The sequence below is a fragment of the Bidens hawaiensis genome, unplaced genomic scaffold, assembly GCF_021521415.1.
Source record: "Bidens hawaiensis isolate Kalapana, Puna unplaced genomic scaffold, B.hawaiensis_p1.1 tig00018576_1, whole genome shotgun sequence".
Taxonomy (NCBI): domain Eukaryota; kingdom Viridiplantae; phylum Streptophyta; class Magnoliopsida; order Asterales; family Asteraceae; genus Bidens; species Bidens hawaiensis.
The window spans coordinates 280351-304440 of record NW_027492814.1 but is presented as its reverse complement, the minus strand read 5'-3'; the positions used below and the strand labels follow the sequence as shown (position 1 = coordinate 304440).

Genomic DNA, 24090 nt, shown 5'->3' with positions numbered 1-24090 from the left:
GAACGACGACAATAAGAAACGACGATCGACGAGGTCCGGTGGCCGGAATCTGACGGATGCGGACGGTGACGAAATTGATAAGCGCTTGACGGTTGGGAGTTTGAGGCGGAGGCGTGGTGGCCAGAGGATCAACTAAATTAGGTGGAGGCGGTTGCATGGTGGGGAATTGAGAAGGTGCTACCGTGGGGAATTGAGAAGGCCGGTGCTGTGGGGAATTGTGAGGCAACGGAGCCTTGGTTGAAGGAAAGGTGGCGGAGGTTGGAGGTGGAGTGATTTGAGTCCGGTGATTTTGTGGTGGATGAGGAAGAAGATGGAGATAGGGTCTGGTGGCTGAATGAGGAAGAAGATGGAGATGTGGTGCGGTGGTTTTATTCAATTTGTATGTTTAGTACAAATTTTTTATTTGTATTTGATGCATCCCCTCGGAGAAGGTTAACGTACAAATGAAATTAATGTGCTAAACGTGAGAATCAAGTAAAGTAATTATATATACAAGTAGAATAATTATGTAATTACTCTATGACGTAATTACATAATTACTCTACTTGCATATATAATTACTCTATTTGATTCTCACGTTTAGCACGTTAATTTTATTTGTATTTGATCCAAACCCTATATATATATATAGTAAAGTTTAGCTATCTTAAAGGAAAACCGAAGAATAAGAAAAATGGTTTGTGATAACAAAAAGAAGAACCACTCTCAAATATCTTACTAGTCAGCACATCATAATGCAACTTTATTGTAAATAATTTTAAATGGCCGGCTTGGATTCATGTTTAGTTCAAAATAACTGTAGGTAGTTTTATTGAAATTTAATTGATGTACATTAAAATTTTCTGATACATATGTTGTGATGACTATAAACCAAAGTCAAGGAAATATTTAGAGAATTGTAATTTATATGTTTACTTAAAGTAGTATAATTGTTTATATAATATGAACCCATTATCTCTATTATTATGTATATATATGTTTTTTATTTTGATTTATTATATATATTTTTAACCAACCCGTGTGTCACACGGGTTCTAACCTAGTATGTTATATGTAAGTTACATGCACGGAAATATTTTTACATATTTTTCACACCGTATCAACTTTTTACACGTGACAAAAAATTGAATTTTCTGGCAAAAGCATTCTTCCGATGACCTGCAACTAATAGCGTTAGAATTCTGTTAGTCACGGACCGTTGTGAACAAATATAATAAAAAATGGGATCGTTATCGGCCAATTCATTAGCTGGGACCAGTCAGCAACCAAAAGATGATAGCTGAGACAGTCAGCCAATTCTTCTTCTTCTTCTTCTTCTTCTTCTTCTTCTTCTTCTTCTTCTTCTTCTTCTTCTTCCGTACACGTAGCTTAGCATGAAAAAGGTAGCCGTCACATAACTAGTTTGTGTAGCTGTGAAGTAAATTAGTGTAGATTATACCGAATTATTTTTCATCTTACAATAGTATTGAATTAGTTCTTAAAACCAACTAAGAAAACAACTTTTGCCTACCCTATCCACCAAACGGTGTAACAAGGACATATGAGCAGAGCCACTTCTCTTTATAAGGTTCGTTCCATCTGCCACCACCTCAAACAGCTAAAACTTCAAACAGAAAACTAGGAGAAATTAAAAGATGGCGGCGACACCATTCCGGTTGGTGGCAGTAGCTATGGTCATGGTGGTTTGCGCTTTCACGTCACCGGTGGAGGCCCGAGTTTGCCATTACAAGTTCAATGTATGTGTTTTTATTTTCCTTTTTTGTTGCCATGAAGCCATGCAAAAACTAAATGTACAGAACCCTTAATTATTGTAGATTTAATAATTAATGTATGTAGGTGGTGATGAAGAACACAACAAGACTGTGTGAAAGTAAGCATATCGTGACGGTTAATGGTCGTTTCCCTGGCCCGACTATCGTTGCTAGGGAGGACGACACGGTTATTGTAAAAGTGGTCAATCATGTAAAATACAATGTCAGCATCCATTGGTAAGATGAGTAACCTTTATATCTATAATGCACTGTTAAATAATACAAAAGCTAATGTTTTAATGATGGTTTTTTGTTGTTGTGTGACAACCATAGGCACGGGGTACGACAACTAAGGACGGGCTGGGCTGATGGTCCGGCATATATAACACAATGCCCAATTCAACCTGAGGGGACGTATGTTTATAAGTTCACGCTAACAGGTCAACGAGGAACGCTTTGGTGGCACGCACATATTTTATGGCTAAGGGCCACAGTCCATGGTGGCATTGTCATTTTGCCTAAGCTCGGGGTCCCTTACCCGTACCCTAAGCCTGATAAAGAAATTGTGGTCGTCTTGGGTACATACCGATCAATTGTTCTGCTTTGTTCTTTTATAACGTTTGTTAAAATCTTGTAACAACTTTAATCTACAGGAGAATGGTGGAAAGCAGATACTGAAGCAGTGATCAACCATGCACAAAAATTAGGCCAAGCCCCAAATGTGTCTGATGCTCATACTATCAATCCCCATCCGGGGACAATCCCTAATTGTTTGGCTAATGGTAGGATTTCTAAGTACTCTAAGTGCACTCGATTTTGACTTGTTTATACTTAATGCATCGATTCATGTTACGTGTTATCAAACAATATAAGCTAGTATAAAATCTCGTGTTTTTAGGAATAAAACCTCTTAAGTAGTTATTGTATTTGTAGTGAGTTAACCAAAAGTTTTTTTTTTTAGTAAAAACTTATGATTTCCAAAGCGTGTTTGTTTTTATCGATATCGAACTCACCATCTTGTTACATTAGAAACCTTCATGTAATGACTTCAAATTCAATCATGTGTTGTTAAATAAGGTGGCTTCGAAGTACCAGTGAATCAAGGAAAGACATACATGTTAAGAATCATCAACGCTGCACTAAGTGAAGAGCTATTTTTTAGGATTGCGAGGCATAAACTCACAGTTGTTGAGGTAGATGCAACGTATGTTAAACCGTTTACCACAGACACAATTCTAATAGCACCAGGACAAACCACAAACGCACTTGTGACCGCTACTCAAACAGCAGGAAAGTATCTAGTCGCGGTTTCACCATTCATGGATGCACCAACCGCGGTTGATAATGTTACTGCCACAGCTTTTCTCCATTACTCGGGTACTGTTTCTTCAGCCATCACTAAACTGGTGGCTCCACCACCTCAAAATGCAACTCCTGTGGCTAACAATTTCATAAACTTGTTAAGAAGCTTGAATTCTGCAAAATACCCCGCCAACATTCCTTTAACGATTGATCATTCTTTGTTTTTCACAATTGGGCTCGGGATCAACCCATGTTCATCTTGTGTTGATGGTAGTAGGGTGGTGGCTAGTATAAATAATGTCACGTTTGTTATGCCAAAAACCGCATTTCTACAAGCACATTATTTCAATACAAGTGGGATCTTTACCGATGACTTTCCTAGCAAGCCGTTGACGCCATATAATTACACTGGCATCCAACCAAAGAATCTTGGAACATCAACTGGTACAAAACTCCTAAGAGTCATCCAATTCATTTGCATGGGTTTAACTTTTTTGTCGTTGGAAGGGGGATAGGCAACTACAGCCCTGTTACCGATCCTAAGAAGTTTAATTTAGTTGATCCTGTTGAAAGAAACACGGTAAGTGTTCCATCTGGTGGTTGGAGTGCCATCAGATTCAGAGCTGATAATCCTGGTACATAAATTTACTCATCCTTTTTTAATTCTTATTTTTAATGTTTTTATGACCAGACCAATAATTGAACAGACCGTCTTATCTTATTGATTCTACGGTCTTGTTAGAACATGAAAACACCGTGTTTTTAATTCTATAAGCATCCCAAATCATTCTAAACTTATATATTTTTTTTCATAATAGGTGTATGGTTCATGCATTTGTCGTTTGGAAATACACACAACTAGGGGTCTAAAAATGGCATTTGTCGTGGACAATGGCAAAGGCCCAAAAGAGAAACTAGGCCCACCTCCAAGTGATCTCCCAAAGTGTTAGAAATATTCATGAGGGGAGGTTTCAATTCTTAATGGTACAAAAAAGTAATCGTAAAAGAGTTCTTTTGGGCAGCCAAATACAAGTTGCTCATGATCGAATAAATGAAGCACGATTACTATGTAGGCTCTAGTATTGTATTAACCGCCAAAACATTAAAATTTTTAATATATATTCTTTTTATTCTTATATAGTTATATTTTCCTTTCCTTTGAAGTTGAATGGTTGTAATTATTAATAAAACGTAGGTTAAATTGAAAAGAGTTAAAATAATGGGAAAGGTAGGAAATAATATTAGCCACTCATTTGTTAAATCTTAAATGAACGGTTGGAAGTGTGTTACATAAGATTGTGTGGTGTTGATATCGATTTCACACCTTCGTATAATACCGTACTCGACTTCACTCTCTTTCGCTATATCAAGGAAATACTTCTTAATTTATTTTCATCCCTTTTAAAATAAAATAACAATATTAATACATCTAAAATCAAATTAGAATTTAATATAACTAAAACTAATCTATCTATTGTTTGTATAAAAGAGTAACAAAAAAAATCCTACGTGGGCACTCTTCCTCCGCTTTTTGTTGACATGGCACCACTAAATTCATTCTTTGATGGTGTGCCAACACCTAGGTCTTCAACCCGTTTTAGGTTAAAAATTTACGGGTTAAAATACCTGGCGGACTCACAAACCCGGATAACGGGTTATAACATCATAAGGAGTTTGTTCTAACCCTAATCACTTCATAAACCCTTCTGGTTTTCCTCTTCATCTGCCGATCCCTAAAACAACTCAACAAATCATCATTTTGTAACCTCAATTACACTGCCCACTATTAACCCCAAAACCTTAAGGGGGTGTTTGAGATTTCTTATTTTCTCTCCTTATTACTTTTCCCAAAAGTTATAAGTCACAAAACTGTGACTGAATCAATTTAACCTCTAACACAATAAGCAATACCAAACACCTTTTAACTTTTCAAAAGTTTATAACTTGCCTACAATAAGCAATCTCAAACACCCCCTAATTATCCAGGCCGGGAATCTACCACCAACGATGGACGCTGCTAAATTAGATCAATAACTATCTGGCGAATCTACCACCGGCGATGGCAAATCTACCATTAGCGTGGGCAACTCGATTCATAGACCGAGTTCAAGACCGCAGCTTGATCTTAGTGATGAATCAAGGCAATGTTCAAGACAGAGTTCACAGACCGAATTCAAGGCAATTATGAAGAAGAAAGAGACCCCACAATTATGTTACCTAATCAATCTGATGATATCTCCCATTTAGCACTTCACATTGGAGGTAAACAATAATACCCTTTTGTATTTTATTATTTTGGTGTGTTTTTTTTATTATTTTGGTGTGATTTTGATAAGTTTCTTTCTATTTTTATTGAATTTGTGGCAGGATCTCTAATCAAGTTAGTTTATTTTTCAAGACATGAGGATCATGCGGTTAATGGCAACAAAGGAGAGATTGGTGTAACGAATGGTAACCGGAGTTTTTCAATTTTTGGAGGAAGGTTGTTTTTTCTGAAATTTGAAAAAGCTAAGACTAGTGAATGTTTGGAATTCATTCACTCGAAGCAACTTCATAAAGGAGGTGTATACGTGTAAACTAATTAAATGAACTGGCTTCATAAAAGTTATATAATTTTAATGTAAAAGATTTTGGGATATACAATTAAATGATTAACACAAAATACTATCGAATAAGTGTATAGCTAATCTCTATTAAATACAAAGTCTTTAAAATATCAAGGTGTTGGGAGGTCTTGGTTTAGGTCTCTTATATATCAGAAATTCGCCGTCAAGTAAATATAAGGAAAGAAAACCCAATCTCTATTAAAAAAAGTTAAAAATTAAAAACATTAGTACATTTTAAATTAAGAAAATTGGTGTACTTTTGTAATGAGTGTACGTTGTGTGGGTCGACTTCAACGACCGTGTAGTCGTGTACTCATGAAATATGATTGGTGGAGACAACATAACATTCTTTAATTCGTTTTTAATATATATTTAAACTTAATTATGAATAATTATTATTAATATCCTACAATAAGCTATTCAAATGATAGGATATTTAACAAGAGCTTCAAATCAACATAATAGTCAACTTCCCACGCTAATGGCATGCCATTACTTAAAAACTTACAGCACACATATTGACAATTAGTTGTTAAAAAGAATGACAATTTTTTTTTTCGGGGGACGAAGTGCAACTGGTTGTCGGGGACTATAAAAGGCTTACCACCTGTATATAACTCATCTTACCTATGTTTAAATCCCCCTTGCGCCCGTATTTTAATTTCAGAGCATGTACATGAGTCAGGATTCGAACTTGAGCACCACCTCACGAGAAAACCGTAAGGAAAACCCCCACCAAAGTGGAAGTTAATATATATTAATAGGCAAAGATTTGATTTCTTAGAGTTTAGCTGCAACACTTTCAAATAATTACATTTTGGTTCCTCAACTTTAGTTCATTACACTTTTGTCATGAAAATTTCACACATATATTATTTTATCCTCAACTTTAGTTGGCATATTTGTTCCCTCCCTTCAACTTTAGCAACGAAACTTTTGCCACAAAACTTTTGCCATAAAATTGAACCGCTACTGTCCAACTTCCCGTTGCTCCGCTACAACACGTGAAAACTTTCTAACATGTAATGCATTTAACCTGCCAATGCGCGCGCAGATAAAATACTTGTATTAGTTAAGAGAGAAGCATTTTTTTTTAATTTATGTATATTGCAATGGATTATCAAATAATAAAGAGTACAATGAAATGTTAATAAGCTATATTCGTTTATAGTCCATTAATAATAATAAGGGTCAACAAAGCTGTTTTATGATTTTCCTCTTTCTTATTTCTTTTTGTAGTTTAGAACAAATTTGGTTAAGTGGTAAGAAACATGCCCTCCTTAGTGGACGCGTAGTTCGACGGACTTCTAGGTGAATGAATGAGTGATGACTTTAATACCGGATTCGGACTCGACATGGGGTGAGTGTTTACAGATTCCATCTGGTTTCCGCGCATCGAGGGTACGTCTCACGGTGGTCGAGGGGTTGATCTTGAACATAGCCCCGAATATGATAGGTTTACACGTGAGATCCTCTACAATTAAAAAAATAGTCAACAACTCAACATTATAAATTTGTAAGAGTCCACGTCATTTATATGACCTGGTACTTAATTATGTAATGTTTTGATAGAGACGCAAATAAACGATATTTTATGGATATTTTTGTGCATAATTTAATTGTATGGCTAGCCGAATGGGTGCACTCCGGCCCAATTACATGAAACGGATTGATTACTCACAATCTTAAAAGTGGTCATGGAAACACTACCATTGTATTAAAGCCACCTCAAAAGACTATCGGCCAACAAACTCTTTGGTCGCAGAATACTTTGACATTCGGAACCGATCTTGGAAATGAAGATGGAAAAGATTTGTTTTTAATGTGGCTGAAACTACTGAGATGACGAAAACTTACGCAATGGTGTGAGCTTATCAGGTCAACTGGATAAATAGATATAGCTTAAGGATCCATCCGGGAAATTCTCGATGGCATCCTTATGTTTCACGTTAACAGATCCAAACGCACCATTAGTTATGGGTCCGAACAATCAAGTAACAAAAAATTTAATATTTTTGTTTGGAAAGCGGAAAGGGATCGTATATCAACTCATAAAGGTCTAGCACATAGAAACGTTCGAGTCAAGTCTACAAGATGCCCTTTTTGTGATGAAACTTTCCTTTGTGTTTTATATGAGCTATTTTAGTAACTTGTTTATTATTATATTTTTTGTTTGGTTCGTATTAGGGTTTGAAAATTATTAGGCTTTGAAAATGCAATCCAATTAGTAAAATCGTCAAAAATTTGAAAATGTCCTCACTCGTCCTCCAAAAGGGTGTCATTGTTTGGCTGAAATTATTGTGGTGAGATGGTTGGGCGTCACCCCACAACATGAACCAAATCTTAAACAAGTTTTTTGTGTTATTCGAAGGGTCCTATTTGGGACACCCCATGCATCCCTATATACGCCCCGCCCCGTATATGACTACACGGGGCTATATGGGGGCTATACGTCCCGTATAGAGTTATAAATAACGTACAAGACCCTGTATATACGAGGCGGAACGTTTGGTATCTCTAGAAAACCCCTATTCAAATCTTAATTAAGATGATTGTGGAGATATCACGTTCAGATTAATAATACCAAGTCAACGAAATATTATACGGACGTTGTGTATGTTTTCTCTCATTAGGCATTTTTTATTGAAGTCAAAGAACTGAATTAATGCTTGAACTTGACGAGTAAACTAAATAATAAATGTGTACTGTAAATTCACTAAATAACATATTATATTTAGCATTATTGTTATAGTTTCCTTTTGAAAAGGGTAACCCTACAACCACCTATTTACATATTTATTATTTTATTAGTTACACAAATAGTCCTATAACTTTTTTATATAGTAACCCTTAAGTTTTATTAATTACACAAACAACCTTACAAGTTTTTATATGATAACCTGTGTTTTTAATATGATACCAAAGTCATACTGGCAGAAGTCTTGCCGTAACGCCGGGGGGGGGGGGGGGGTTCTTTCCCTCAATATATGTAGATCCCGCGTCGCAACGCACAGAGGATAACAAGTTATTATAAATATATTAGAAGGTATCTATGAAACTTTGGTTCTTTTAACTTTGACCACAAATCTTTTGTCTATATACATGTTGGCCACAAAACATTGGCTCACAACTATGTATATATTAGCTTTGGTCACGCAAATTTGTATATAATAAAAGGCAACATCAATACTTTTGATCTTTCAACTTTTGTTACATAGCTTTTAACGTTTTAACTTTGGCCACAAAACTTTTACACTTTTATAAATTGAAAAAACTTTTAGTCTTTCTATCTTTGAGCACAAAACTTTTAAAATTTTATAAACTGGTAAAAAATAACTCTTTGCTTTTAACCCCTATACTTTTTCATGATCAACTTTGATCAAAATATATTAATGGTATCATAACAAACCAAACTGATAACGACAGAGTTCTCGTTATGTCCTGCTGCAGTGTGTGGGTTTTAAAGCAACTTGTTGCTTATTCAAATGGACATCTATGATTTTGTTTTCGCCTTTTCATAAACTATACTTTTAATTTTAACCGTTTGTTTAAGCGCAACGCCTTTAGGTATTAACTATAACTCGGTTTAAAACATTTTGTTAAAATGATATTAAAATGACTAAAAATAATAACAATAATAATAATAATAATAATATTATTATTATTAAAAGACAAAAGAAACCACCGTCTCCCCTTATTATTTTTGCTCACCACGAATTAGGACACAGTAAACTAAAAGTACTCTCATGTGAGTAGAAATAAATAGATGATATGACTGATTGAACAAAGGATGAGTATACTTGGTAAAAGTAATTGGAAGGGTACGTATACACAACCAAAGAACCTAACTTAAAAATCATCATCTAAGCTCTCATAATCAACACTTATTTCCCAATAATATCTTCGTTAATTACATATGAAGAAACAAATAAAAAACTAATACTGAGAAAGTGAATACAATTAGTTCATTTTTAGACTTTAGACGATTTACTCGAACTTGTTGATGAAATCAACGATGGTCTTGAGTTTCGGCTAGCCATGGTGGCCTTGACAAATAACAACCTCTTTAAAATGTGAAGCACTGAATCTCATGGTGCAGAATTTGAGGCACTTGGGTTTGCTTCAATCGGTACTTAGATAAAATAAATTGAAAGGTTATTGGATGCAATGATTGTGCTCTTGCAAGTCGACAGTGATCACCATAGTCTTCTCATATGCAAGTAAAACTATACTGCAAACCAAAGGAAATGAATTCATTACTAGGAAGCCATCTTGATTGTTTATCAGATAGAAGGAAAATTTTGATCAACCAGTGTCGCCGTTGGCTGATAGAAGGAAAAATAATAGTGTATTTACGTAATAAACTGCACAAATTTGTGTTATAAACTGAAAAAAAATGTTAGAGAGGAGTAACATGTCAAATAAAATTGTCAAAGAAATTGAAAGTTTAGGTGCCGGGGTATGACAAGTAGAAGAGGGGGTTTACAAGTGTTCTTTTTTCCTTCTTTTTCTATTAATATTTTGTTATTTTGTTGAATCTTAAAAATGTTTAATTTATATTTGTTATCTATATATACCGTTGAGCCTAGTTGAAATATGTCAACATCATTATATTATTTAGTAAATAATTACTATAGTTTTTATTATTGTTAAATAAATAAGTATGAATGTTGTTTGCCGACCCATTTTAGATCTGACTTATTTTGACTTGACCAATTAAATTTTAGACCCGACTTGTTTTTCATCCTATCAATTTATTTGCGCCAACTCACAAAAGTTTCTGGATCCACAACTTTGTGTCGCTATGAAAATCAACTCGTTTGATGAAAATTTGTCACTTGAAATTAAAGTGGGACCCGGTCTCTCTTTATTTCACCTCGTTTCATTCGCTAAGGTTCACCTCGCTTGGCGCATGTAGATCAAAATCAAAGACGAGCCACATAGGCGTTGGAGATGAAGAAGAATAACCATGAAAAGGAGAGACATGGAGGCTGGACATCGATTATATATTTTTCTTTTCTCTTTATTTTTATACTTGTAAGTTAACTTGGGTTTTTACTTGAGCTAAAAAATAATACATGTAAACCTGAAGGACAAAAAGTGTTACGATCGAGCAAACAATTGAAACAATAAATATCAGTGACATAAATAGTTATTGGGGTTTCGTGAAACAACAAAGCTACTGTCGTGTCTAACATATTATAAACCTTGTTTCTATTTTCACGGTTTGCCTAAAATCACAAACATGTTGAACAAAAATATTAAACTATAGTTTAGTAGTTGTTTACCTTCTTTCAAAATATATTTTTAAGACACAACCTTGCCCTTGCAATGTTATTAAATCTCTTTTCAATATCCTATCTCTTACTCCCTTACCATCCGTATTTTATGTGTATACACATTATATTTTGTAAGCGTGTTATTTATGTGTAGTGTGTAATTATTGGGTATGATTGTAAATTATCTCCCTATAAGATGGGAGCCCGCTTTTATATTATTCATCAATAAATATTATACCATAAAAGAGCGTTGAAGCTCCTATCCTATCCCCCCGCCCCCCCCCCCCCCCCTTTTCTCCCGTCAATCACACTAAATCGATCGCCGTTTTCCCCTTTTTTCATCAATCATCTTCTTCATGAAAAGAACAACACCGATGCTACCACATATGACCCAAAACCATAAACCCTTTATCCAGCCTACATTGTCTCTAATATCCAAGATAAGAATATGTATTATTGGGGGCACCAAAGTAGCATATTCATCATGGGTGAAACTATTCCAACTTCATGTAAAAAACTATTAAGTGCTACAACATATTGACGTTCACCACTCCAGCATAAGATGAAGATTGATTTGAAAACCGGCTAGGGTTTTATGTGGTTGTGCTCCAATGGATATACGATACATTATGTGATGATATCTTAGTCATGGTTTTGGAGAACCCAACACTACATCTTGGACTACTTGGCTTAAAATCCAGAACATATTTCTCAGTAACATGGGTTCTCGGGCTGCTGCCCTGAAACACAACAACCACCAACCACCGTATCTAGTAAATTCTACAAATAACAAAAGCCATTGGCAGGGGGAGGGTATGGAGAGGGTGTTATTTAGCAAACCTTACCTCTACTCATGAGGATATAGAGGCCGTTTTCAAACACTTACTGTTTGTTCACAAATTTTCTCATGATAACATCATCATCATCATGATTATCGTACTCAGTATATCCCATCAATAGCAAAGCTATGGTATGGCCTGAGGAGCATAAGATGTACACAACCTTACCTCTACTCCATAGAAATAGAGAGGCTGCTTCCGGTGAGACCCCCGGCTCGATAGTAGCAGTTTTGCATCAAGCCTTGAACATAAGGAACATAACACTCAACCATCAGGCACCGGCTGATTGGTGCATATACCCTTGTCTTCTGGCTATCAACGCCACCATTTTTCTCATGATAACCCTTTTTCTATTAAACTTGATCCCTGTGGTTTTTATTTGGAGGACCTCAAAACAGGCCCACCATTCTCGACATAATAACATGGGAGATCTCAACCTTTTACACCTCCAACTAAAGCGTTTTGCTACCACAACCTCAAATACGCCATGGCTACAAAATAAAACACTAAAAAAACAATCAAAATCTCAGTGGCTTAAGGTCCCATGCTATTATGTCGAGGTTGTGGTGTAAGATATTGATGGAAATCCTCATGCTTATAAAAAATACGCCAATATTGTCACACCTCAACCTAAGATGAAAATACCAGGGTGCAAGCCGTTGGTTCACAACTCACGGGATACTATCATATAATGTAAATATCACAATATCTATTAATTAATTTATTTCAAACTTTCAAATAAGTGCACAAGTTTTAAACATGACAATAATAATCCAAATTAAACAGATAATCCCAAAACGCAACTATTCTTTATTTTTAATATCTAATGGTCTCTCTATGTGTTCTTCACCTTAGTTTCAAACCAACTGGTAACCTGCATATGCGTACAAAATAAACATAGATGTGTCAACTCAAGGTTAAGTGAGATAATCAACAGTTTTAACACTAATAATAATATATAATAAATGAGCAAACAAAATAACGTGGATATAAATTAATCAAAACCCTTATTCCCGACATGCTATGGTGCCCCGGGGTGGGTAGGAGCGGGTTGAGTCCGTATCGCCGCGGAGCAACAGCCGCGTCCGGATTAACTTTAGAGCTCCGCTTACTCATATGATGCGTGGGAAGAAAGAGATTGGTTGGTGTTGGCTTATGCCCCTATTGAGTAAGATTGCTCGCTAGTTGCCATCAGTTAGCTTATTATTTTATATATAGATAGATATCTTATTTATAAAGGTTCCAAACCTTAACCATGAACAAATAGTTGTGTCAGTTGACCGTTACCTTGCGAATCAGGCATTGGCTACTATGACTAGCATATACAAATGTGGGTGTCCGTTGACCATCGCCATGCGAATCGGGCTATGGCTACTAAGACGGCGTATGATATCTCATACTTTTATGTGATTATGATGGACCTCTTTGAATGCGATAAAGTAAATAGTTAAGCAAGTAGCATCAATTAGCATTTAATTGATAACACACCAGATTTACATTTACTAGTTGAGTATATATAATGTAAAAATATGAGATAATACGCATGCGTCCCCAAAATCATTGAAAAACGGTAAAATATGAGGGGAATGATCTCTCACCTTGTTAATTAGGTGAGTTTGCGATATAATAAGAATAAAAATGCGATTAAACGAGTGAATCGTCCTTTAATGCGTTGATTGAGTATATCCAAATAAACCTGAAACTTAGAGGTAATAAACTATGATTAAAACCGAGAACATAGCCGCTAGAATCGATCCAAATGGATGTTTAGAACTCTGGTTACGAGATTTTTAGTAAATAAGCGAGCTGGTACTGATAAGAATCTGAACAGCGAGTCGAAAGTCGGGTTTTGCTCAGTAGCCTTAAAATCTCGAGACAAAAATAAAAGTCTTCTGGACCGAAAGTCGGTTCCGACAGAAGTGATAGAAAACGATTGGTCAACTTTGTTGATCGATATGCCCTTAAACGGGTCGAAAAACAATTGATCGATAAAAACCCATCAATCAGTAAAATTGATTGAAAGTTTTTTTTAGTTAGATAAAAGCCAACATTTCATAAAGACAAATTACCCAAACGATGAATGGAGCAAGAGATAATCGAGGTAAAAGTGATAGTGAACATCAAAGTCAAACCGTAGATGAAAGAACTTGAACAAACTTTATGAAATTGATAAAGGAGAATGGTAATTTCGTGGGATATAGGGAGGATGGCTGGAAATCAGTATTTTTTAGGGTTTAGAGAATAGAGATGTGTTTTGATTGAGTATAATGAATTATAACTTGTTTATGAAGTAATTCACTCGATTGGGAAACGAAATAAGCTATAAATGAGAAAATCGGGTATAATAACTAACAAAATTCGGTTTGGACAATAATAAAACGAAATTGGACCTACTATAACATTTCTTGGAGTTTAAGTTTCGCTAATTTAATCAAAAATAGGAAAGAATTGGCAAAATTAGTCCATATACTTTCATAAACGCGATTTTTAGCCGTTTTGAGCTATTTTATAGGTTTTTTAAGGGTTGTTTGATGAGTTTGAAATTTAAGAGGATATAAAATAAGCTTAACAAAGTTAAATACTAAATATACAAATTTTAAATAGTTCAAAATATCCGAATTACATTCCCGAATCGGGCTAAACATAAACGAATACAAATACGAAAAATCTGAGATGTTACAATATATGAAGTAAAACATGTAATGACAACAAAACCCCATCAAAATCAGACAAACCCCTTTATTTGGGTTACGAAAATTTTGTTCCGCCTTCCCTCTTCGAACCACCCATCTCAACTTAACCTCAAATCTCAAACCCTAAAACTGATTTACCTTAATCAACCACTTCCCTCAAAATCCAAGAGTGAATTCGTTGAATGATGGTGGTGTAGTGGTGGTTGATGAGATACGGTGGTGGTGCAGTGATGGCGGCCGGTGAATGATGATGGTGTGGTGTAGTGATGGTTGTGTTGTGAGGTGACGACTGTAAATTCCTTTCTAGTTAATGTCCACACCCTTGGTAATCCCTTTCTTGACAATAATAATAATAATAATAATAATAATAATAATAATAATAATAAGAGTTAAATGCAAATATGGTCCATGTGGTTTAACCCAAAACGCAGGGTGCAACCCCGTGGTGTCATTTTCACATATATGAGCTATGTGGTGGTCCTTTTATTTCACTTTTGGCCCACCGTCAAGTCACAACGCTAGTGATTCTGTGACAAAGCACTAATACCTTGCAATTTGCAACAATGTGGTTTTTAAATAAATGCAATTTGGACAATTGTTTTGTTTAACGATTTCCCTCAAAAAATAATAACAAAACCGTCCATCATAGGTTTCGAACCTGGGTCTAGCCACACTAAGTACAACACTCGCAACCAACTGGACTAAAATGACTATTGTTAAAAATTTGATTATGTTTATTCAAATCATCACCTACCCACCACCAGCTTCTATACCCTCTCCAACATCATCGTCTTCACCATTCAGATTTGAGTTTAGCTTCTATACCCTCTCCAACTTGTTCCAATTACCAAAATGTTCATCATCACTCTGTTTTTCAAACCCGACCCAAATTGAGCAAAATTCTGGTCAAATAGTGTACGACCCGAATAAATGCTTGTAATGAAACCTCTGTTCCTATAATATTTTGATTCCAAGTTTGAATTGGGGGTTTGTAAATGATGAGGTTAGTGGAATGCAAATGAAATGTTTGGATATTAAATTTGCTTAATGTGAGTTTGATTTTGTGATTTTATTGTGTGTTTAGATTTTACCATTCTTTTCTATAGCATTTTCATTTTCTTTTCTGACTTGACAGGAAGTGGTGTCGTCAGCAAAGGTGGATGGGTGGTGCGGTGGTGGGGTTTGAATTGTGGTGGGGAGATGACCGGCAACCAGTCTGTAGCCACCATTCGACTCGCCACCACAACGGATTCTTAGCTTCGCCACTGCCCGATTTCTCAAACCTTTTCTGTTTGAGGGAGATGAACGACGAGAACAAGCGCCAATGGGTTGGGTTTGTTGGGATAGATGAATGGCATCGTGCTTTTAAGTATGGAGGGTTGTCAAAGATGATGGTGGTTGCCAAAAGTTGGATGGTGGCAGGTGGTGGTGTAGGGTGGATGGATGGTGCGATGGTTGGGTTTGAACAGTGGTGGGGGTAAGAAAGGGTTAAGGGTTGGGATTTGTATTATTGTTGTTGTTGTTATATTAGGTTTATGTGTGAAAAGACTGATTTACCCTTCATTTTAACAGAATTCATTAACGGGGGATTAACGAAAAACCAAAAGTGAAAAAAGGACCACCACAAGGCCCGTGTCTGCGAAAATGGCACACGGGGTTGTAACCTGTGTTTCGGGTTTCATCATAGAAACCATATTTGTAATTAACTCTAACAACAACAACAACAATAAATTAGAATTTTAGGAAATTTTGCTCATGACCTCACCATTTTTTTACTAGAAAAAGTTAACGGTGATTTAAAGGTTGGGCTTAAAGTGCAGCAAAGTGACAATTTCAAGGGTACAATTGGTCCACATTTGAAATAGGGATTGCAAAGTGCACTCAGTTGTTGATTAGAGGTAAAAAAAATACTTAACTCTTTATATTATTATAAGAGCATTCTTGTCTTAGAGCATTCTCGTCTCACCCTTTATCCATAAACAAAAAATTACACTAAAACTCACTATATTTTCTCTCTTAATTTCAATTAAATAATACTTTTTATACCTTTTATCATTACCTTTTCTCTTTCCGTTACTCACAACCACTTTCAAAATATATTAAAAAATTATAAAGGATGAACAGTAGCTTTTCAAATATACAGAAAAATCACTACTTTTTCTAAAATATAAAAACTCTTCACTCACAATACCCTGAATCACTCTCTAAATTATAAAAATATCCCTCACATAAAATAAAGGGTTGGATGAGAATGCTCTTATCTTTCAAATTTTTGTGAGGGAAGTTGTAAATTATAGGGTGGGATTTTAAGTGGTTGTGAGTGTAAATTATAGGGTGGAGAAAGAAAATGTAGTGTTTTTTTGTAAATTTGGGAAAAATGTAGTGTTTTTTGTAAATTATAGAGTGAAGAAAAAAAACTGTAATAATAAAATGATATTTAATTAAATAAAAAAATATAATGTTTTTTAGTATAATTATATAAATAAAGATAAGAATAGATTGAGAATGCTCCGAGCCTTCGATAAACAGGCTTATAAAGTACTGTATGACAGTTTGACACATAACAACAAAAGGCTGCATAGATGCAAGAAGCAATATACAATTGTAAATTAGTAAATTAAGAAAATATAGTTTATTTAAGACCTAACAATATTAAATTGAAATCACCAACACTAATATAACATGAGAGAAGAAGTGGCTATTAAGTACTTAGTTGGCATGTCGACAAAACACCATCTCCTACCCTCTAATCCAATCACAAACCAGCACCTATCCACTTGTTTCTCTAAACAAACTTTTAGATTCATTTCTTGAAGAAGGTATGTTTGCTTCTCTTTTCCCCTTTTGTGCACCAATCTTTGCTCACTTCACACATATCATACTTCCTTAATCATTCAACCCAAGATTCTTTCTGCATATCTTTTTCCATTTCCATCTTTTCAGGAACTCAAATCCCTTAACTTCATCAACTGCCAAATGGGATTTTCAAGATTTCCAATCTTGAAACCATAAACAGTTCAGATCTTGCTGACCCATTTCTAGTATATTGTATTGATATCATCTTCTCTCTCTCTAGAGTCTAGAGAGAGAGAGAGAAAGAGAGAGAGTGGATTTGCTTTTCTTGATACCTTCATACCCCTCCATCTTTGGGGAAGTATTTTCTTTAATTTTGAAAAAGGTAGGTCTTTTAAAGATTCCTTAGGGTGGTTGGGTGGTTGGGTGTGGAGGCAAACAAAAGAGAAAAAAAATGCTATTCTGATTCCGTTCACAAAAAAAAATAAAGAAAAAATGCTTCTTGATTTAACTTTCTTGAATCCATTGTAAAGCCCTCATCACTTCCTCAACTTTGATCAATCTTGAACAAGAACCCTTAAAGATTTGATCCTGAATTGGGATTCAATGAAGTGGGAAACTTTGGTTATCCCACCTTCATCATCATATCCATCCAATTCTTCAACATGGATTATGGAAGATAGCTTAAAGAGCACAATCTGGACACCTCTTGAAAACAAGTTGTTTGAGAATGCTCTTGCTAAGTTTGATAAAGATACACCCGACCGGTGGCAGCGAGTGGCGGAGATGGTTCCTGGGAAGACGGTGGCAGATGTGATGAAACAGTATAAAGAACTAGAAGATGATGTTACTAGTATTGAAGCAGGGTTGTATCCAAAATATGGATACAACTGCACCACTTCTAGTTTCACTTTAGAATGGGGAAACAATAATGAGTTTGACGGGTTCACCACACCGCAGTACGGTGTTGGAGGGAAGAGATCCTTGGCGGCCGCGGTCTCTGTCCCTCTAGCTCTAGTGGGCGCAGCACGGCCACTAGAGCCAGAAAGGAAAAAGGGTGTTCCATGGACCGAAGAAGAACACAAGTAAGTTTTTTAGTTCCTTTTTTTTAATATGGATGTAATCAATAAATAATGATCAACTTGATATGGGTTTTTTGGCAGGTTGTTTCTTTTGGGATTAAAAAAGTATGGAAAAGGGGATTGGAGAAACATTTCAAGAAACTTTGTTGTGACAAGAACGCCAACTCAGGTGGCAAGTCATGCTCAGAAATATTTTATCCGGCAGCTTTCTGGTGGTAAAGATAAAAGAAGAGCTAGTATTCATGATATAACAACGGTTAATATTAACGAAAACTCCGCTTCTTCGGTGGAATATAAAACTACCACTTCGCCAGAGCAATGCAAATTCCAGTGGAATCAAACAAACAGTGAAAGCACCACCATGGATTTCAACCAAGCATATGGGAATTTGTTTGCGTCTCCTACGTATGGAGGGACCATCTATGGTGGTGGTGATGGTGTCGGCGGTGGTTTACATAGTTTTGATGCACCCAATAATATGGGTTTTCAGATGCAAACCACCTATCCTATTTGAAAACTTTTTGTGACATTTGGTTTTGTTTTCGGTTTGACATGGGTAGTTTTGATTGGTCTTGTTCATGGTGTTTTTGGTATTTTCTTGTGGTATTATCTTAGATGTGAATATTTTAGCCGTTTAGTGTGTTTTAGCTTTTCCGGAAATGATTAGAGTTTGGATTATATTTATATATATGTTACGCTTTCGTTTTTGTAATAGTGGCACACGTATTCTAATAGAGTTGTGATGCAGAACCTAATATAGCATCCGTGTGTCGCTTTCGGTTAGAGCTTTTTGAGCAAACATGTTCTATCTTATAAGCATATAATCCAAGATTTTATTTGTGGACAGTTGACTTTCATTGACTCGCTCTCGTTGGGCGAATCGATATTCCGCCAACATGAAGCATCTTATGATCCTAGTTATTCTTGATCAATGTTCAGGCTAAAAAGCTTGATTTTCCTTGTACAAATCTAGATTCTTGTTTAACACCTGTCTCTATGTTAATCTTTGTTATAAACCCCTCTTTTTGGTCAAAAGTGGATTTTCTTTCTCTGAGTGAGAATCTACCGGAAGATTGTAATGATAGTAGTGCCTTGGATCATGAGAGTTTGACTTTCAAATCCCACTAGAAGATATTCACTCTTCTTCAAATGATTAAAACTTGTAAAGGTAACTTTTTTATTTTACTTTTAAGGTTTTTTTAGGATATGTTATTGGTACACCCTTTGGTTATCCAAACATCCTACATACGATTGTATAGGGGCTATACGATCGTATGGAACCCACTTGAAAGGGGGTGTATCAGTCAAAAGGTGCGTGAATAATCATAGCCTTTTTTTTTTACTAAAAAAAACGTCAACTGACATATGGTAAAAGTTTAAATTTACTTTGGTATGATATTTATATAAAAGTCAAAATAGTGTAAAAGTCAACACTAATTTACGTGTGAACAGATTATGAACCATCTTAATTAAGAAAAAGAATCCAAGACAACTTTTTTCCATCGCATTTCAAGAATCTTCAAACAATTTATTATTGAAAAGAACAGTTGGATTTAAATATTTTAAAAATGATATTGTGTTGTTGGCTTGTTGCATTAAAGTTTTCTTACTTTTCAAAACTGGTTTTTGTTGTTAAATATAAGGCTTGACTAGACATGAATAAAATAGACTTTTTAAGATTAAGAAGACCATCTCTAGCACGGATACAGGCAAAGGTGCTCGTTATTTGAATCGAACTTGAAAAAATCGAAATTCTAATCAAAATAAAATTGATTTGCATCGAATTTGACTAAAGATTCCAATTTTGGATAATTCAAGTTGAATTCTTATTCGATTTGAATGAGAATCGAATATGAATATAGGTATCCCACACCAGGCAATGAGTTAACGCGAATTTAGTCATTATCGGTTACATTTGTTACGGTATAAATAACGTTTAAAGAAACAAAACAAATAGTACACACATCTATAAAAATAAAATGAAAAATAACCAAATATAAAAAACAAAACAAAAAACAGCATATCTAAAATATAATTTAAAAAAAATACTAAATAATTAAAAAACTAAAATGCATTCATTATTTATGGTTCGGTTTCATATGACAGGTATCTGTATAAACCGCAAACAAAACCATTCGCTACGGTTTTAAATTTTGAAGCTGTCCGAAAGTTAAAGAAAAAACCAATCGTCAAACCAAACAGATGACCGGTTTGAATTGTTTCACAGTTTCAAACTGAATCATAAACACCCATAATTATTACATGATAACGGGCGCCCCTCTAGTGTGAATAAAGGCTGCAATGGTCTCCTGCAAAACATTAGACATTTCGACCTAAATGCACCAGTTAGCAAGAATGAAATGTGAATGTCACTAGATGAAATGTGAAATTTGATTGCAGACCAAATATAAGTGAATTTGTCTCCAAAGGCCCAAATATTAATTTGCACGTTGCAGTCCAAACATTTTTAGAGTACCATGAGTCCATGACATGACTTGCCGCCCAATTGCCAAACATTTCTGGTCTTGGTCCAACCCAGAAATCTGACACATCAAAATAAACAGACACCAACATAACCAGATTTTGGTTAGCTAATATAGCTTGTTTCTTAAATGGGTTGACCCAAAGAGAACCCGTTTGATAAACAGATTGACATGAATACAACTCATTTGATGAACGTGTTAAACCCATCCACCCTTAAAATTATGTTAAGCCCCCTTATCGCCTCTACTGTCTCAAACTCTTATTTAAAGCTATTATTATTATCATGACATAAGCAGTATACTGGTATAATACTCAGGTTGTACAGAAACTTGTCTTCTCAAGTCATCCAACATGAGACGGTGTGTACCATCTCTTATAAATTTCCATAAGCGGCCATCAACACTGTACAAAAATGCATTCTTAATTTCCACATTGAAAAGTTTGAAATGGATGTCACCTTAAGTGGTTTATGGGATGTACCAATCTCATTATCACTACATTATCACTACTTGTGCCTCGTACAATCTATTTATCTATGCATGGTACTGGATCAACACAACATGATAAACTAGATAAGCACCAACAAGTCTCCATCGCCACGAGTCTACATCCACCACAACTTGAACCGTTTCATTAATGCAATTCATCCGTGTGAAATGGTTTCATCCATGAGAACAACTACATCTGTAAAAAGTAGTATTGTTCCAGGTTATCAAAATATGATGAAACTGTTTTGATGAGCATCAACCTCAATTTTATAGCAAAGCATTAACATTTTTGAAGAGGTAGGTCCCAGCAGAGCCCAGTTGGACCCGCAAGACTCACCTCAAAGAGGGACGTCTGCGCAGTTGAACCCGCAAGACTCACCTTCAACAGGGACGTCTGCGCAAAGGCTAAACTCGCAAGACTCACCTTGAAGAGAGACGTCTGCGCAAAAACCAACTGGATCCGCAGGACCCACCATGCTCAGAGACGTGACGTCCTTACGCGCAGTACGCAAGCTGTTCCCGCAGGAAAAGCCTCCCAATGGTCGACGTACTCCGCCTGTTCCCGCAGCAACGGATACTAGCCATCAGGGAAGGCTACCCGCGCAGCAAGGCTACACGCACAAGGCACTTAACTCTTAAATAATTCAGTAATGTCACCTGAAGAAGGAGTGAGCAAGCCGGGAACACTCCCGCACAAAGCCGGGAACACTCCCGCACAAATGAGCCAGTCCGTACGATACTGGAGGATCTTTTGTACTGTACCTGACGAGGTATGGACAAAAGATCTGACCAAAGATACGACAGCTCACTGACAACAGTATGACGAGCAGCACGCTCTTGTACTGTATGTCACTATCAGCCGCTGCCTACTCACCAACCTGTCGGAGGACATGCATAGCCTGCAGTTGGTGGAACAGGAATAGTACACAGCCGGCCTGGTCACTATCAGCCGCTGCCTACCCACCAACCACCAGCATGGCACGTGCGTAGCCCACAGTTGGCAGAACAGGAATACTATTCAGCCGGATGTACCTGCTTGGAAACCTACCTTCGGCTATAAATACTCCAACACCTTGGAATGGTATGGACACATTGCATTACCTTATCACATCTTATCTTTTCTAGCAATCTCTTAATATACACTTATATTCAAGAGCAATCTAGTCTGATTCTCACGCCGGAGGGTGGTCACAAGGAGGTACCCCCCCTTCTAAGTGACGAGCTCACGGTGTCTGTTTTGCAGGTCACCAGAAGAACCATCTTTGCCGGACATAACCCCTCGTGGGAAACATCTATTTAACCCCTAGATTATCCGTAATCTGCCCGGGGTCGATTAGTATTTCTTCATTGGCGCCATCCGTGCATAAAAGCTAGAACTAATTCTCTCAGTTTTTTCAAAACCTCCGAAAAGATGGTTAACGTTACTCCGGTCCCCAGGCCAGGGAGTAACCAAGAAACCCCGGTAACCACAACCCCAGCTACTGGGGGGAACACCGGCGAATACATACATTTTACGAACACTACCCCGGTTACCCAAGCCGGGACAAGTGCAGTAAATTTTACGAACACTACCCCGGTTACCCGAGCCGGGGCAAGTGCAGTAAACAATCCTCCCCTGGGATTCATTGATACCCAGGTGGAAAGACAACAGATGAGGCCCCCCCGCCAAACACTTGAACAAGTTAAAGCGTGGGCGGAAAAACGTCAAAGGGAATTCCAAGCTGAGTTGGATGAACGCTTACGTTCACTCCAACAGGCTGACGAATTCGGAAGCACTCGACAACAGCTCAACATGAGCAATGAGTGCGAGTACTTGGACGATGATTCGGAGGAATCCGACACCGACGTAAACCCTCGCCATAAGGCGAAAGGGAAGCGTAAGGAAACGGACTTCCAACCAAGAAGGAATTTTGGAGAAACCTTCAAACCAAAAAACGCGGGTGGAAACCCACGTGACTTCTCTAAAACCTTCAGACCAACCGCTGCAAATGCGGGAACCTCCAAGTTTGCAAGGGACATTGCGGAAGCAATCGCCCCAAGAAGTGCCAAACAGATGTCCAACATCGGCACCTATGATGGTATATCCGACCCAGACGATCATTTGAACAGATTTATAGCGGGGGCAACCGTCAGCAACTGGACGGAACCCACGTGGTGTTATATGTTCCAGATGACGTTGGTTGGAGCAGCCAGAGCGTGGTTCGACCGTCTACCGGTCCATCACATCTACGATTGGGCAGACTTCCAACAGAAGTTCAGCCAACACTTCAATCAACAAAGAAAGTACACTGAAGAGCAATGGACAATCCTCAACTGCATCCGAGAGGAAGATGAGTCTTTACTAGACTTCATCACGCGCTTCAATTCAAAGAAGCTAAGTCTGGGCAGTATTAGCGAAGATCTTGTTCGCGCTGCTTTCATCCAGGGCGCGAAAGACCCAGAGCTCATCCGCACCTTAACGGGTAAAGATGGCATGCCATCCACATGGGATGCCATCATGACTGCAGCTAAACGCTTCGCGGAAACGGAAAAGCAACTGGGTAGAGATCTTCCCCAGAGCACAAACCTCTACACCCAGAAAACAAGAGAAAACAATGTCCTTACCGCCCGATTAAACAAAAAGAGGAAGCTAGGCATTTGGCAGTCAAGGGTAAACTTTGACACCTCATCCGGCTCGCACCCTCGGTTAGTCGGAAAGGATAACATGCCGTCGTCAAACCGGAACTCCAGATGGACGCCACTCACCAAAAGCTTCACCGAGATATTCGACACC

At 36.9% G+C, this 24090-nt stretch overlaps 1 protein-coding gene and 1 pseudogene across 1 annotated transcript; both read left to right on the top strand.

Annotated features, from left to right (window-relative positions):
• Positions 1-1634: 1634 nt before the first annotated feature.
• On the top strand, positions 1635-4003 carry LOC143556448 (laccase-4-like; annotated as a pseudogene).
• Positions 4004-17756: 13753 nt separating this feature from the next.
• LOC143556447 (transcription factor DIVARICATA-like) lies at positions 17757-18896 on the top strand. The gene is made up of 2 exons (XM_077045759.1): positions 17757-18348; positions 18427-18896. Exons 1-2 carry the CDS (start codon positions 17870-17872, stop codon positions 18857-18859), a joined length of 912 nt encoding a protein of 303 aa, XP_076901874.1. The 5' UTR covers positions 17757-17869; the 3' UTR covers positions 18860-18896.
• Positions 18897-24090: the final 5194 nt, after the last annotated feature.